The 14,270-nt window shown below is 34.4% G+C and overlaps 2 protein-coding genes across 2 annotated transcripts; both read right to left on the bottom strand.

Annotated features, from left to right (window-relative positions):
- Positions 1-5,095: 5,095 nt before the first annotated feature.
- On the bottom strand, positions 5,096-6,034 carry LOC114098505 (olfactory receptor 52A1). Its single transcript, XM_027942756.2, has one exon. The coding sequence runs from the start codon at positions 6,032-6,034 to the stop codon at positions 5,096-5,098; it is 939 nt and encodes a 312-aa protein (XP_027798557.2).
- A 6,790-nt stretch (positions 6,035-12,824) lies between these two features.
- On the bottom strand, positions 12,825-13,784 carry LOC114098443 (olfactory receptor 52Z1P). Its single transcript, XM_027942688.2, has one exon. The coding sequence runs from the start codon at positions 13,782-13,784 to the stop codon at positions 12,825-12,827; it is 960 nt and encodes a 319-aa protein (XP_027798489.2).
- Positions 13,785-14,270: the final 486 nt, after the last annotated feature.

Below are 14,270 nucleotides of genomic sequence, written 5' to 3'. Positions count from 1 at the left end.
GATGAAAAAGGCTTGTTTTTATTTTATTTTTTTGCAATGCTTGATTGCACTTTTTAAGGTGAACAAAGTCTTGGTGACTGATGTTGATTTGCCTCAACAGTCCAAATTTCTGAGTTTTCAGACTACTACACAGTAGTGTAGCAGTTGTGTGTTTAACATACTATAGTTTTTGTTTGTTTGTTTGTTTTATTTTTTCCCCCTTGGGGGCACATATGAACAGGACATCTTGATGCGGACTCTAAACTGAAATTTTCTTGTAACTATTTTAAAATGATGTGTATTTCTAATGTTTCTTATACTTGTACAGAGTATTGCTGTTGGTTGCTTTTTATTAAGAAGGAAAAAAGTAGCCTGAAAAATATTTTTAAAAGACTTACAAATAAGAAATATCCGAAATATCAACATAAAAAAATCCTGATTCTTGTGATGAAGTCAGAAAGACTTTAGACACATTGCTCAGAGTAACAAGAATATGTTTATTGAAAGAAAAGGGAAAAGGGACACTCTCAAGGGAGGAAAGTGGATTTTCTCAGAGAGGAGAGAGACAATGTGCCTCTCTGGCACTCCAGTTTTTTGGGGGATCCCAGGGAAGTTTCCAGAGAGTCCTGCCCAGGTACACTTCTTGACTGTTAACTGACAGCAGGGTGACATCAGATTTTCCAACCCCCACTGCCATGGCAACTCTATGTCACTTGGCCCAGGCAGATCAAGTCTAATTTGATTCTTAAGCATTTTTTGCAGGTTTTAAAAAGTAGGAGGAGTTCCTTATCTTCCAGAATCTGGTATGTGAAAAGGGTCAAAAAGGTCTCTCACTTCCAAGTAACTTGGGTTCCTCTTGCCAACATTATTTCTTGCCTGAATTTCCTTGCAGAAAACAGGTAATTTTCTGAGAAATGTGACATATGCTGTCCATTCAGTCCAGGCATGGCCATAGATAAATTGCTTTTTGGCAAAAAAAAAAGCAAAAAAGCATGTGGGGGTCAGCACAGTGGGCCCATTTTATAAAATTAATCTCTTGACCTCATGTTCCTACCATCCTTATCTGTCTGTCCCCTAATATTTAAACAGGTCCCCATCATACTTTGGGCACCCCTTACTTTCTGGCCAACTGCTTTATTTTCAAATTACTTTTTTATTTTTCTAGCCCAAGCCAGAGAAGTAGTTCTTTTTCCAAGGAGTCCTCATCTCTTTTAGCAAACAAACTTACTGACAACCCAAGATGAGCAAGGAATGCTGCTCATGCCACTGTTTGTCACTACGTTTGGTTTCTATCATTGGAGAGAGTTAAACAACACACAGAGAAATAAACACATACATGCAACTATAGAACTAGATCTATGTTTACACATCAATTAAAATAATGAGTCCTCATCACTTAGCAAACAAACTTACTAACAACCCAAGGTTGTGAAAGGAATGTTGTTCATCACCATTGTTTGTTCACTACTTTTGGTTCCTATCAGTGGACAGAAGTAGGAAACACATGCAGAAATTAACACATACATACAGCTATAGAACTAGATTTATGTTTTCATATCTATTAAAAATAATGAATCCATACAACTCCATTGAAAAAATTCAAATCCCTAAAGTTCGTTTTGGTCCCAAAGTTTTTTATAAAAGCAATTCTTCAATAGTATGGAAATTATTTTTAATTATCCTCAATATTTCTCATTTCTTTAAGCCTATAATAATCACCAAATAATTTGCATATTTCCAGTCAATATCCTGATGAAAAGCAAACATAACAAATGTTTAGCTTTTTTTAGAATTATATATTTTTATTGATTTTTTTTTAGTTGTACTACCTTTTATAACTGTGTAATGTCATAAAAATATGCAGATCTTAAGCTTATATTCTGACATATTCTTTTCATTATTCTTTCAGGAGAAAGAGATTTTCCTTAAACAAAATGTCCCTTCAAAATGTCCCTTCCCTCCTCTGCAGAAGAAAGCAATAATTTTAAAAATTTCTACATTGGATTAGCTTTGTATTTCTTAGAACATTATATAAGTAAAGAAAGGTGGGGATACACGAAACTTACAAGGTATTCTTTCAAAACTGTCAATTTAGATGAAAGGCAGCAGAAACATAGGAGGGTCAAAGCTTTATTGCTCCCTCACCTGAAAGCCAACAATACAAGGGAAAAGAATCAATTCTGCCCCTACTAGTTAGAAAACCACCATGTGAATCCTTACTAGGAAACACCATTAGCCTGATGGAAGGCCTGTTGTGCAGTCTTGAAGAATGACTCTTGAAAATAATAAATAGAGTTTTATTCATCAGATTTATAAATGAAGAAGAAAAAAAGGGACACAGATTTTAAAATGAGTGAAGGGAAAGAAGACAGTATTGAATGAAAGAGGCCTAAAAAGAAAAGAAAAAAAACCCACAATATGAATAGCTTGTTCTTTGTTAAATGCCAATTATATGAGAATCGTATTTCAGCTATTAGATTGTTGAAGGTTAGAAACATTGATAGTCATCAGCGTTATTGAAAATCCATGCAAACACTTTTTTAAGTCAGTTTTGAAACTGATGAAATAAATTTGGGCTTCAATTTTAGGATTCCTATTGAAAAATATTGTTTATAAAATACATTCTTCCCTCTCAGTTTATGTCTAATAATTTATTTTATAATTGTCTTGATTCATTTCATGAGTTGATATAAAGTCGTGGTTACCCTCTTTTCCTTGCAGTAACCCTTTTTTCACTCTTTTTTAAAATTTTTAAGTCAGTTTGAAACTAGTCCTGGCAATTTTAAGTCATTCTGAAACATTTCAATAATCGGAATCTAGACTAGATATTTTTTTGACAAACAAATGTTTTGTAGTTTCACTGTACTTTTTATATAACTCTTATATTTCCTCATTTTTAAGGATGATTGTTAGAGCTAGTTCAATTTCAAAACTTCTCCAAATATGCTTAGAACTGGGGCTGGGGCTATAGTTATGTGGCAAAGCACTGTCTATCACGTGTGAGGCACTGTGTTCGATACTCAGCACCATATAAAAATAAAGAAAATAAAGATATACTGTCCATTTACAACTACAAAAAATAATTTTTTAAAGTATGCTTAGAACTATTGTGGACTATCCAAATCTGCTCTACTTCCTATTTTTATATATCACCCATTAGCTAAAATGGGTTTTCCAGATGAATATTTGAATCACTGATATAGTATAACTTCTAGCTGCACTTAAGCTAGCGAATGCACTGAATAAAAAGTGATTTGCATTCTTCTATTTAATAGATCTATATTACAGGAAATGCTCCATAATTATTTTTTAATTTCATGAAGAAAATTTTTTCTTTCTTGTTTTATATATATTGAATAATATTCTCAAATTTGACTCTATGCCTACAAATCCTCAGCTACTTTTTACTTGAACTTTTACTTAAAAATTCTCTGAATCCTCATGACAACATTAATCCTAATGCTATATTAGTTCTATTTTTAAGAAATTATACTATCTAAAAAAAACTGCCCCTGTTGATAATCCAATCCAAGGAGCTCCAATAAATTTCAATTTTTATTCTCACAGATTTCCCAAAGATAGTTTTTGTATTTTGGAATGTAATCCTCAATAGCAACATATGTCCAATAAAATAGTCAAATGCATAAAACCAGCCAGAGTGTCCATGAGCTCTATGACATACAGTACAATATTTCTTACACATACAATGATTTCAAACTGGCAGATCAATTTATGGACATCAGTATTTTCCATAATCTTTTCAACATAAAAGCATAATATTTTACATCTGCTGAGAGGGTATGCTGTCACATATGCAGTAGATACATACATGTATGAGTGTTATAGAGATAAAACTTCCACTGACACATTATATCTGAAAAAAGACCAACAACTTTGCACAACATAAGTGGCTATTTTTTCTTAATCATATTTTCCAAGTCTCCCCACATTGTATCTTGCAAAGAAAAATTTGAAATGTCTGAAAAGTCTGTGCAGTTAACTTAAACTACAGTCTGTATTTGAAATCTTCAGTTATCTACCTGATTTAGTATACCTTCATTTTCTTGGCCATTCATTTGTCATTTCCTAAGAATCACAATACTTAACTAAAAACAACTCTATCTCCTCCCCTTCCTATCTTTTCCTCATTCCATCCCTTCCTACCTTCTTTTCCTTCTTTCTCCCATAAATACCCAATTATAAACTCAGAAAATTTTAGCAATAAAATTAGAGAAATTAATTAAGTCAATAGCAGAGAAAATATTGATGTATATCCAGGTGCAGTGGTGCACACCTGTAATCCCAGAATTCTGGAGGATGAGGCAGGAGGATCACAAGTTTGAGGCCAGCCCCAGAGAGTTAGTAAGCAAGCAAATTAAGAAGATCTGTCAAAAAATAAAACATGACAAAGGCTCTATGGTAAAGCTTCCCTGGGTTAAATTTCCAGTACACCTCCAAATGTGTGTATATATATATATATACACACACACACACACACACACAAACACAAAACACAAACATATATACACATACATATATATCTATGGAGAGAAATAGAAAGAGAGAGGTGTAAAATGCAACACATCATTCCCATGGTCTTTGTGCCTGTAACGTCCATATGACCCTGGGAAAATATTTGAATTTTATACTTTATCTCATGAGATCTATAATTTTTTTTAAAGTAAACATTTAAAATATACTTCCTCAATTTTTACATATTACTTGGAGAGTAAATAGAAGTGAATGAATAACTTGTTATTAATGAGTGCCTGCACACTCTAGAACAATAAGCCTTGTGTGCATTTAAATTTGGTGACAGATACATAATTCATTTCAATCATTCCAGAGAATAACTTTTAGGAGAAGAACTCAACCAGGGACAAAATTTTTAAAATATTTCAAATATCAACTATTTTGTTCTTTTTGCTTGTCTCACTCTCATTCCTTAAGTAGGATTCACAACCCAGGTTGACTTAGAGTACAGCAATCTTTTTAAATACCACCTAACTGGGAAAAACTCAAGTATCTCAATAACATGGCATTTTGTTGTTTTGTTTTGAGAGACTTTTACTAGTGAACAAAAAGGAAAGGATGCAGGTGTCAATAAAGGTAGATTTTATGGAAAGCACATTTTTACCACACTAACACGGATCTGCTTGGTCTTTACACCATAGACCAGTGGATTTAGAAATGGAGGGACCAGCAGGTACATGCTAGAAAAGAGAATATGGATATAAGGGGGGATGTGAGAACCAAACCTATGTGTGAAGAAAGAGAAGAAGGCCAGGAAGTACAGCTGGAGAAAGACACAGATGTGAGCTATGCAGGTATTGAAGGCTTTCAACCTAGCCTCCTTCTGGGGCAAATGAAAAACTGTGACAAATATCTGGCTGTAGGAAAAAGTGATGAATGTGAGGTCAAACCCTGAAACAGTGAAGGCCACAAACAAACCATAGATTTTGTTGATCTTGATATTTCCTGCAGCTAGTTTCACAATGGCCATATGCTCACAGTACGTGTGGGAGATGACTCTCGTGTGATAAAATTGAAACCGATACTTTATCAATACTAGGCATGGGGCTACAAGAATGGCAGCCCTGAGTACTACAACAGTTCCTAGTTGAGCAACCAGCTTGTGAGTAAAGATGGTGGTATGTCTCAGTGGATAACAGATGGCCACATACCGGTCCAGGGCCATGGCTAGAAGGATGCCTGACTCTATACACTCAAATGTATGGATGAGCCACATTTGAAGCAAGCAGGAGTCAAAATAGATTTCTTGTGCATGAAACCAGAAGATTCCAAGCATCTTGGGCATAATGCTGCTAACAAGTACAATATCTGTGACTCCTAGCATGCCTATAAAAATGTACATGGGCTCATGGAGGCTGGGCTCTGATTTGATGATAAACAGAAGCAAAGAATTTCCAATCATGGCCAGGATATACATGGCACCGAATGGGATCCCAATCCAGCTCTGCACAGTCTCTAGGCCTGGGATCCCAATTAGTGTCAAGACAGAGGGCATGAAGACTGTCACGTTGGAGAGGAACATTGTGCTCTTGAGCCTCCTGATGGAAACAAAAGAAGTTTCTTGGTCAGTGCTATTGCACTCTACTTTCTGCTTTTATCAAAATTCATCATTTTGATTCTCTCTACTTATGATAGGACTCTAAGATCATATCATCCACCTATTACTGAAGAGAACTGACCTCTATAGAGACATATCACTGTTTTCAGTAAGGGCATTTATGGGTACTGTGCCAGAATAAGAGGTTAGAAGCCTGGCAGGACTATTGCTTTAGGATCAGCAAAATCACCTGGTTATGGGATTAAACTACTGAACTGTCTGTTATTTCCCTGACAGAACTCTGGACACCCCCCACCCAACATGCACACACAAAGGAAAGAAAAAGAAAGAAAAAAATATAGATTTATTTATTTTGATTGGAAATGTACATTTAATCAGAGTTTGGTGAGTCCCTACTTATCCCAGTTTTCAGCTACTCCTCCAGAGCTCTATTCTCAATTGCCTTCAGGTGAGGAATAGTCATTTTGGTCTAGTAAATTCTAAGATTCTGGCCAGAATATTAGTGTAAAAGGAAGTCTGCAGAAGAGACTAGAAATAGATATATTTAAAATTCAAAAGCACAATATATTAATATACTATAATGATTTTACATCATCTGGAAAATTTGTATTATCTCGTGATCTCAGTTAAAAGAAATTAATTGAAAATAAAGGGATAAAAAGTAGATTTCTTAAAAAAGGAATCAAATAATATCCTAGACAAGGAAGACAGACTTTGAGATAACAGAAATGATTCAGAAGAGGTCTATAGAATAACTGAAGAAAATTTAAGGACTTATTTAGTCTGATGACTGAATTTTCTCCAAACTTGACCCCTGACATCTTATATGAAAGTTCTCATTACATTGCGGCACATGCTTATAAGTCCAGCAATTTTGGAAGGTGATACAGGAGGATTGTAAGTTCAAAGCCAGCTTTGTCAACTTAGCAAGACCCTATCTCGAGAAAAAAAAAATCTCAAAAATGCCACTTTAAAAATTATGCATGAATCAAGAAAATCTCAAGTTATATATTGAAAAAATACTTAGGATTTCATGAAAATAGATTTAGGTTCTTTCTTCTTTTTCCCCTAGACTTTCCAAAATGACTCACTATGCTAGCAGACCCATGAATCATCACTTATTCCTATGCTAAATATCACAATATGCCAGAAATTCATAAAGCATATGTGGTTAATGGTGCTGATTCTCTGGTCAAAAGTGAGTTCATCAGAGAACATGCATTTGGGAGAAACTAGACAGTTCAGTCAATACAGTGATTTCCACAGTTTTGCAATTCTTAAATCTATGACAACATTTTGTACAGTCAGCTTTTCAATTTGAACAACCTTTTTCTTCTCCAAGGATAATCATTTGGAATATGAATTCTCCTGGAGCAATAACAGTGTCTCTGACTTATTCAAAAATAAAGAGGCAATGTGTGAGCATTTCCTGACAAGTACAGATAGAGGGGTGGTGGGCAAGGGAGCATATAAGTACCTATTTGTTAAATGGAGCTATTGTAATTGGAAACACTGGTAACAAAATAGTATGAGATAGCTTGAGGATAGTGAGGCTTCCTCTCTACTTGTTGTGAGATGGCTGTACTCTTACCAGGTACCTGCAGAGTATTGTCAGTTCTTCATATTACTGTTACTCATTGCTCGTCATTTTTTCTCCTCCATGGATTCATCTCATTCCCTTGAGTTTTGTGTTTTGTGCTCTGCGTGACAGAAAACAGTTATTGTCATGAACTCTAAACCATTCAATGCCAGGGTCATCTGCCAGTATCATATTGTAGACATCTCTGGGATGGTTTCTCACACTTTTCTTTTGTCTCTGCAATACAGATACATTTCTCTGTCTCTACATCTGTCTGAGACCATGGCTGTGTGTCCATCCTCCTACAAAACTCATAGCAAGTTCTTTAGCATTCTGAGGCACAGTATAAATTTCTTGAGATTGAATTGTAGAAGAAAGCTCCTGGATACTGAGTATACTGTTCTCTACCAAGTGTATGTTGAAGATGGTGGAGGTATAAACATGGCCTGAGGGATTTCCTCATCCCTAGTTGAAGCCTTGAGAGAGCTAGTGAATTTTAAGTCAGTCCTCTTGGGTTCATGCACACTCAGTATACCTGCAATTATTTCTACACTTGCAGAAATCACCTCATTTTCTTCTTATTTCATTCCCAATAGGTTAAGTGCAAAGAAATTGACATGTAAAAGTTTTATTCCTTTAAACAAAGTTCCTTTTCAGCTGTCCTTACTTAAAAAAAAAAAATCCAAAGTCCTCTTAAATGCTTACATATTCCTATGCCAATTCCATTCTATCTTTACAAATCCTTGTGATATTTCCTTTCATTAAAGCAAAGTTCTTCTCATTCTTTCTAGAAAGAAAAGTATATTTATACTTAATTACCTTTTATCATGTATTTCTCTCTTTGTCTTAAGTCTTATTCTTTTCAATTTTATTTTACTGAAACTTTTTTTGTAAATTCAATAACATTACCAGAACAGACATTTCTAAGTTCTACCATGTAGAACTCTAAGCAAATTATTACACGTCACTACTTTTTTATTCATCCCTCCCTTTTACCCCTTTTTCTTTGCTACTTTTCTTTCTTCTCTTCTTTCAAAAAGCAGTTGTGATATACTTCCTAATTGTGAGGAAATCATGCCATGTTCTGTGGATGCAAACAAACAAATGGCACAATCTTCACATTATTATTTCTGTGGGGCTACAAGTTGGCACGTCATTTATCATGAAAGCTTCTGTGAAATTTAAGAGATGAATGCACATGGTATCTTTCTCCTTGACAATTTCTAAGTTTCTACATTATCCTACATTTAGCTAACTAAGGAGCACTTGAGGTAATGTGGTGACATTTGTAAATTTAGTAAGAATGGTCTTGTGGATGACATTCACAGTGGATTTCAGCAAGTGTAAGAGAGAAGGATGACAATATAAAGGTCTTTCCAGAATTTCCTCTGTGAAGAAAGAATAAGAATGGTATTGGTTTAGATTGAATGGAATTGATCATAAAAACAGGTTGGCATTTGTGCCAATCCTGAACTTCTTAAATCATCAACAAATAATTTAGGCTAGTTTGGTTCCTGCCTCTTCTTCTGTTCTTTTTACTTTAGTTAAAATTTGGAACCCTAAAAGTTCTATCCTGAGTCTTTTCCCTCTTAAACTTCACAAACTTGCTAGTAATTCCACCTGCTCAAAATAATTTAGTTATTACTTTCATTTTACTAATCCCCTTAACAGTATTTCCAGCTCAGATTTTTTTCCTTCTTTTGGGTAGGCCAGCATGTCCTACCCAAATTTCAGTTCATGACTTCATTGTTTGAAAAACTGTCACTGACCATTTAGCTCCAGAGTAGGCAAAAATCAATCAATCAATTAATTCCAGTTTATATGTAAAATTTCAAAACACCTTCACTCATGGACCAATACCTATCCATTTTAATAATGTTTTCATTAATGTACTGCTCATTTTTTATTAGTTGCTCAAGACAATACAATGATTTTGCTCATTCTTTAAAGGAGCATCAATCTTAATTTGTTTCCCTAGAATTCATGGGTATGCATTCATTCTGAAGCATAGACCCATATGACATCCTAAATCTTTAGCAGAGTAAAATCCATTAAACTTATTTCTCTCCTCTTTAAAAAGAGAAAATGTCATTCAAAAATATTGTAAAAATGGGGACTGGGGCTGTAGCTCAATGGCAGAGCGCTTGCCTAGCATGTATGAGGTACTGGGTTCAATCCTTAACATGGCATAAAAATAAGCAAATAAAATAAAAATATTGTAAAAATTATTAATAATGATTTATTCTCTGAAGTAGGACATCAGAAATATATTCATTTATTCCACAGTGTTTTATTACATAGAAGAGCATGACTCAACACCAGGACCTTATGTTCCTGAAAAGATTATAGTAATGATGAATTCTACTTCACTGATTAATTTTGCTAAGAGATTCAACATGTTTATGAAATATCATCTTACACTACTATTTATATCTAAAAAAACAAGAAATGTTTACTTCCTTTGTTATCTAATTATCTCCTTTCTCTCTTTCACCTATAATTTATGCAAAGACAAATTTGAGCTAAATGCGCTTTCCTTATTCTTTGTTTTTCCTAACTATCCCCCCCACCTAATTTTGTATTCATTTCTAAATGTATGTTTGTTTTCCTAATTTACATTTTACAATTTTGCATTTTGTTGTAATTCTGCTATTTTTGTTAGTTTTGTGCTCCTTATAGATTGAGTTGTCTCGGAAGCAAACTTTGATGGGGAGATTTGTGGAGAAGATCAATTAAAAACCAAGACTTGTATTAATATCAGATATAAAAAATGGAAAGAAACTTAGGGAGATGAGTTGTTTTGAAGTCTTTGTGGTCTTTGTCACAGAGTTTTATCATTTTTTAGGTCACTGAGGGCAGAGCAAAGTCACAGAAGTAAACTTTATTCTGACTCTCTGATTCTCAGATTTTGGCAATACTGTCCAGCTTCTTACTCATGTGTGTTTCTGTTCTCACTTTATCAATCTCAGGATCTTAGAATATTTTGTTTTTACTTTTGTTAATTCTATGTGGGAGAGTATGTTCATTTTCTTAAATCTCCCCAAGTTTTATGGTGTTCTAATTTTGGGGGGTGGTGTCTAGCTGAAAGAGGTTTAGTCGTCAAGGAGACAAAAGAAAATAAAAAATTCTCTTCATATTTTCTAAAGTTATAACTCAGTGATGCTTTGAATACCAAAATATTAATATTTAAAATATATAGACCTTAGTTTCTATTGACACTTGCTCTAAGAACTTGAGGAATTTACCTGTAGATTCAATGCCTATGAAATTCAGGTACAGTTACTCACATTTAAATATAAATAACCTTTTAAAATTGTTGTGAAGGAGTATAAGTTTCATGGCAGAATGCCTAAAGCATAGTAGAAGAAAAAATCAACTACTTTGAATTTAAATGTGGTGTGAAACCCAAATATTTTTATATTAAAAATATATCTGAGCAGCGTGCAAAGGTAGAGGAAAGTATGAGTGGTAAAAATTAATAGTCTTTCTGTTTTAGTCTGCTCTAGCAATGGAAATAATATAGAAAAGTCCATTTACAGCTTTTCTTCATTTTTTGTTGTATATTTGTGTGTTTGTAAATAAAATAAGTGTGCCTATAGGGAGAGAGTGTGTGGATAGATAGATAGATAGATAGATAGATAGATAGATAGATAGATATGTCTATATCTATATATATATGTAACTCCGAGAGAATGTCTTAGGCCTTAGAGAAGAGTTTGTAAAAATATGTATTGAAGAAAAGATATTCAGTAGATTAGACACAAGGGAATGAAGGAAAGGGAAGAGGATAGAAAAAGGAAAAACAGAGAATGAATCCAAAATATTTTTTCTATGTACTTATATGAATATACCATAATGAATCCACCTTCATGTACATCAATAAGAAGGGGGTCCTAACTAGAATAAGATGTATGCCATGCTTGTACAATTGTATCAAAATGATTTCTACTGTCGTGTATAACTAAAAAGAACCAATAAATGTTTTTTTTTTTTTTAAATGTAAATTGTTCTGAAGGAATTGGGTATAGTCTGGAGACAAGCTAATAGAATATAAGTGTTTTAGAATGATACCTGCATAAGTCAGATATATCTCTACCCAAACAGTGTCCAATGGCATTAGGCAATTATAAAATAACTATTATTATGATAAAAAAATTACTTTAAACAAGTTTAACCTTTCTGGTGTGATTATATCCTCTTTAAATGCAATTTTCTTTGCAACATTCTAGATAGTATTCTATTGGATTTTATTTTTAGTTTTTCTAAATATTTTTTGTTGTTCCTAGGTATGGAAACCATTTACTTGTTTAATAAACCCTCTGTTAGATACCAGGATGTTCCTTTGATGATTTTGGCCTAACATCCCCAATGAGTAGGAGAAAATAGCTTTTAAATCGTTCATGTGTTCCCATGTGGGTTAATTTAATGTTATTCATTATTTTATATTCAACATTATGTATTCATTCAGTGTATATATTTTATGTTTATGCCATAGAATAAACTAAGATATCCATGAATCAGACAATGTCTCATTTAGACATAATATTTTAATTCAAGAAATATGTCATAGCAAAATAATTATAATATGGTGCTTTCCTGTCTTTGGTCGATGTATTTGTTTCTAGCAGTAGAAGTGGTTTACATTTCAGCAAAAATTCATATTAACTATAACAATATTCAATGACTTTCCACTTCCATTTCCTAGATCTACATAGGAATAGTCAAGTCAGGACATACCACACATCTTGGGGGCTGGTGTGATTGTAAAGGGAAGAATCCATCTGTGCTGCTCAGTTTCCCTTGAATGAAGGACAGTGCAAGGTTAAGGATTCAGGAGCACCACCTTAGGCTGAATGTCATCTGATCTAACTTTTCCCAGTATTTTCATCTGTATTTGCTCCACCCCAAATATTTCCAGTTTAACAGTTTCTCTTTGTGTCCTTAGGATAAGTTGAAATGCATGATGGTAAGATTTCTAGAAATGTTGAAAAAGTAGTTTTCAAAATATTTGACTACCTTCAGTAACTTAGTGTAAATTTTTGACAGATACTATCCTTTTTAAGATTTTGTGGTGTTTTCATAGATTTCTTTTATTTCTGTTCCTCACAGAAAGATATTTTTAAGAAAGAAAACATTTTATTTGGAAATATACTGTATTGCACGCTATTTATCATTTTAACAACATGTACTCATAGAGGAGAAAAGCAAAACCACTCGCTCTTGAATTTGTTTGGTCTTCACCCCATAGATGATAGGATTGAGCATAGGGGGCACCACCACATAGAGGTTGGCCACTAGGATGTGGATGTGGCGAGGGATGGTTTTGCCTCCAAAGCGATGGGCAAAAAATGAAAAGAATGCTGGTGTATAGAACATAAGGATGACGCAGATGTGGGAACCACATGTGTTAAGGGCCTTAAATCTGGCAGCCCAGGAAGGGATCTGAAACACTGTGCAAAGTATCATTATGTAGGACATAATGATGAAAACTATATCCATCCCTGTAGAGAGTACGGCCACAGTCAGGCCATATATTATGTTGACATTGATATTGTCACATGCCAATCTGGCAATGCCCATGTGCTCACAGTAGGAATGAGGAATGATGTTTTTCCCACAATATAAAAGTCGGTATACCAGGAAGATGAATGGACAGCAGATGAAAAAGCTCCTGACCATAGCCGCAATGCCAATCTTACCAATGACTGAGGAGGTAAGGACTGTGGTATATCTCAGTGGGTAACAGATGGCCACATAACGATCGAAAGCCATAGCCAGGAGGATAGCAGATTCTGCCACAAAGATGAAGTGTATGAAGAACATCTGGGCCACACAGCTACCAAAGGATATATCTGTGGAATGGAACCAGAAGATAGCCAGCATTTTGGGAGCTGTGGCTGTGGAGAGAAGGATGTCTGCTAAGGCCAGCATAGAGAGGAAGCGATACATGGGCTCATGGAGACTGCGCTCAGTTATAATCAGGAAGAGCAGGAAGAGGTTCCCTACTACAGCCACAATGTACATGGAACAGATAGGGATGGAGATCCAGGTATGCACATCTTCCAGTCCTGGGATTCCAGTCAGAACATACCACATATCCTGGGGGCTGGTGTGGTTGTAAAGGGAAGAATCCATCTGTGCTGTTCAGTTTCCCTTGAATGAAGGAGAATGCAAGGTTAAGGATTCAGGAGCACCACCTTAGGCTGAATGTCATCTGATCTAACTTTTCCCAGTATTTTCATCTGCATGAAATGACAGTAAGATGGATTGCCTATCATAAAATTCTATTTCTCCTCTAACCTAATTAATTCTTGCATCTCAGAAAATAATTATCATTTAATAACTGCCCAACATGACATAGTATTACACATTCATAAACTTAAGTCTTTATAATGGCCTTTTGAAAACACCTCTGCAATAATCCATAACACAGATACATATGAAAAAGGTGCTCCTCATTCTTTTATCCTTTTACCATAGCTCCTACTGGATTCTGTCAGATCAGGTAAATCTAAAAGCTTTAATTTTAACCACTATTGTCTACTGCCTTTAAAAATAAAACAAAATATAAAAATATAGAATCAATTTTTTCATATCCCTGAGAAAAATAGATATGAAATG

This window comes from Marmota flaviventris, chromosome 9 (genome assembly GCF_047511675.1).
Source record: "Marmota flaviventris isolate mMarFla1 chromosome 9, mMarFla1.hap1, whole genome shotgun sequence".
Lineage (NCBI taxonomy): Eukaryota > Metazoa > Chordata > Mammalia > Rodentia > Sciuridae > Marmota > Marmota flaviventris.
The sequence above is the reverse complement of the archived record's forward strand: the minus strand, read 5'-3'. Positions and strand labels throughout refer to the sequence as shown.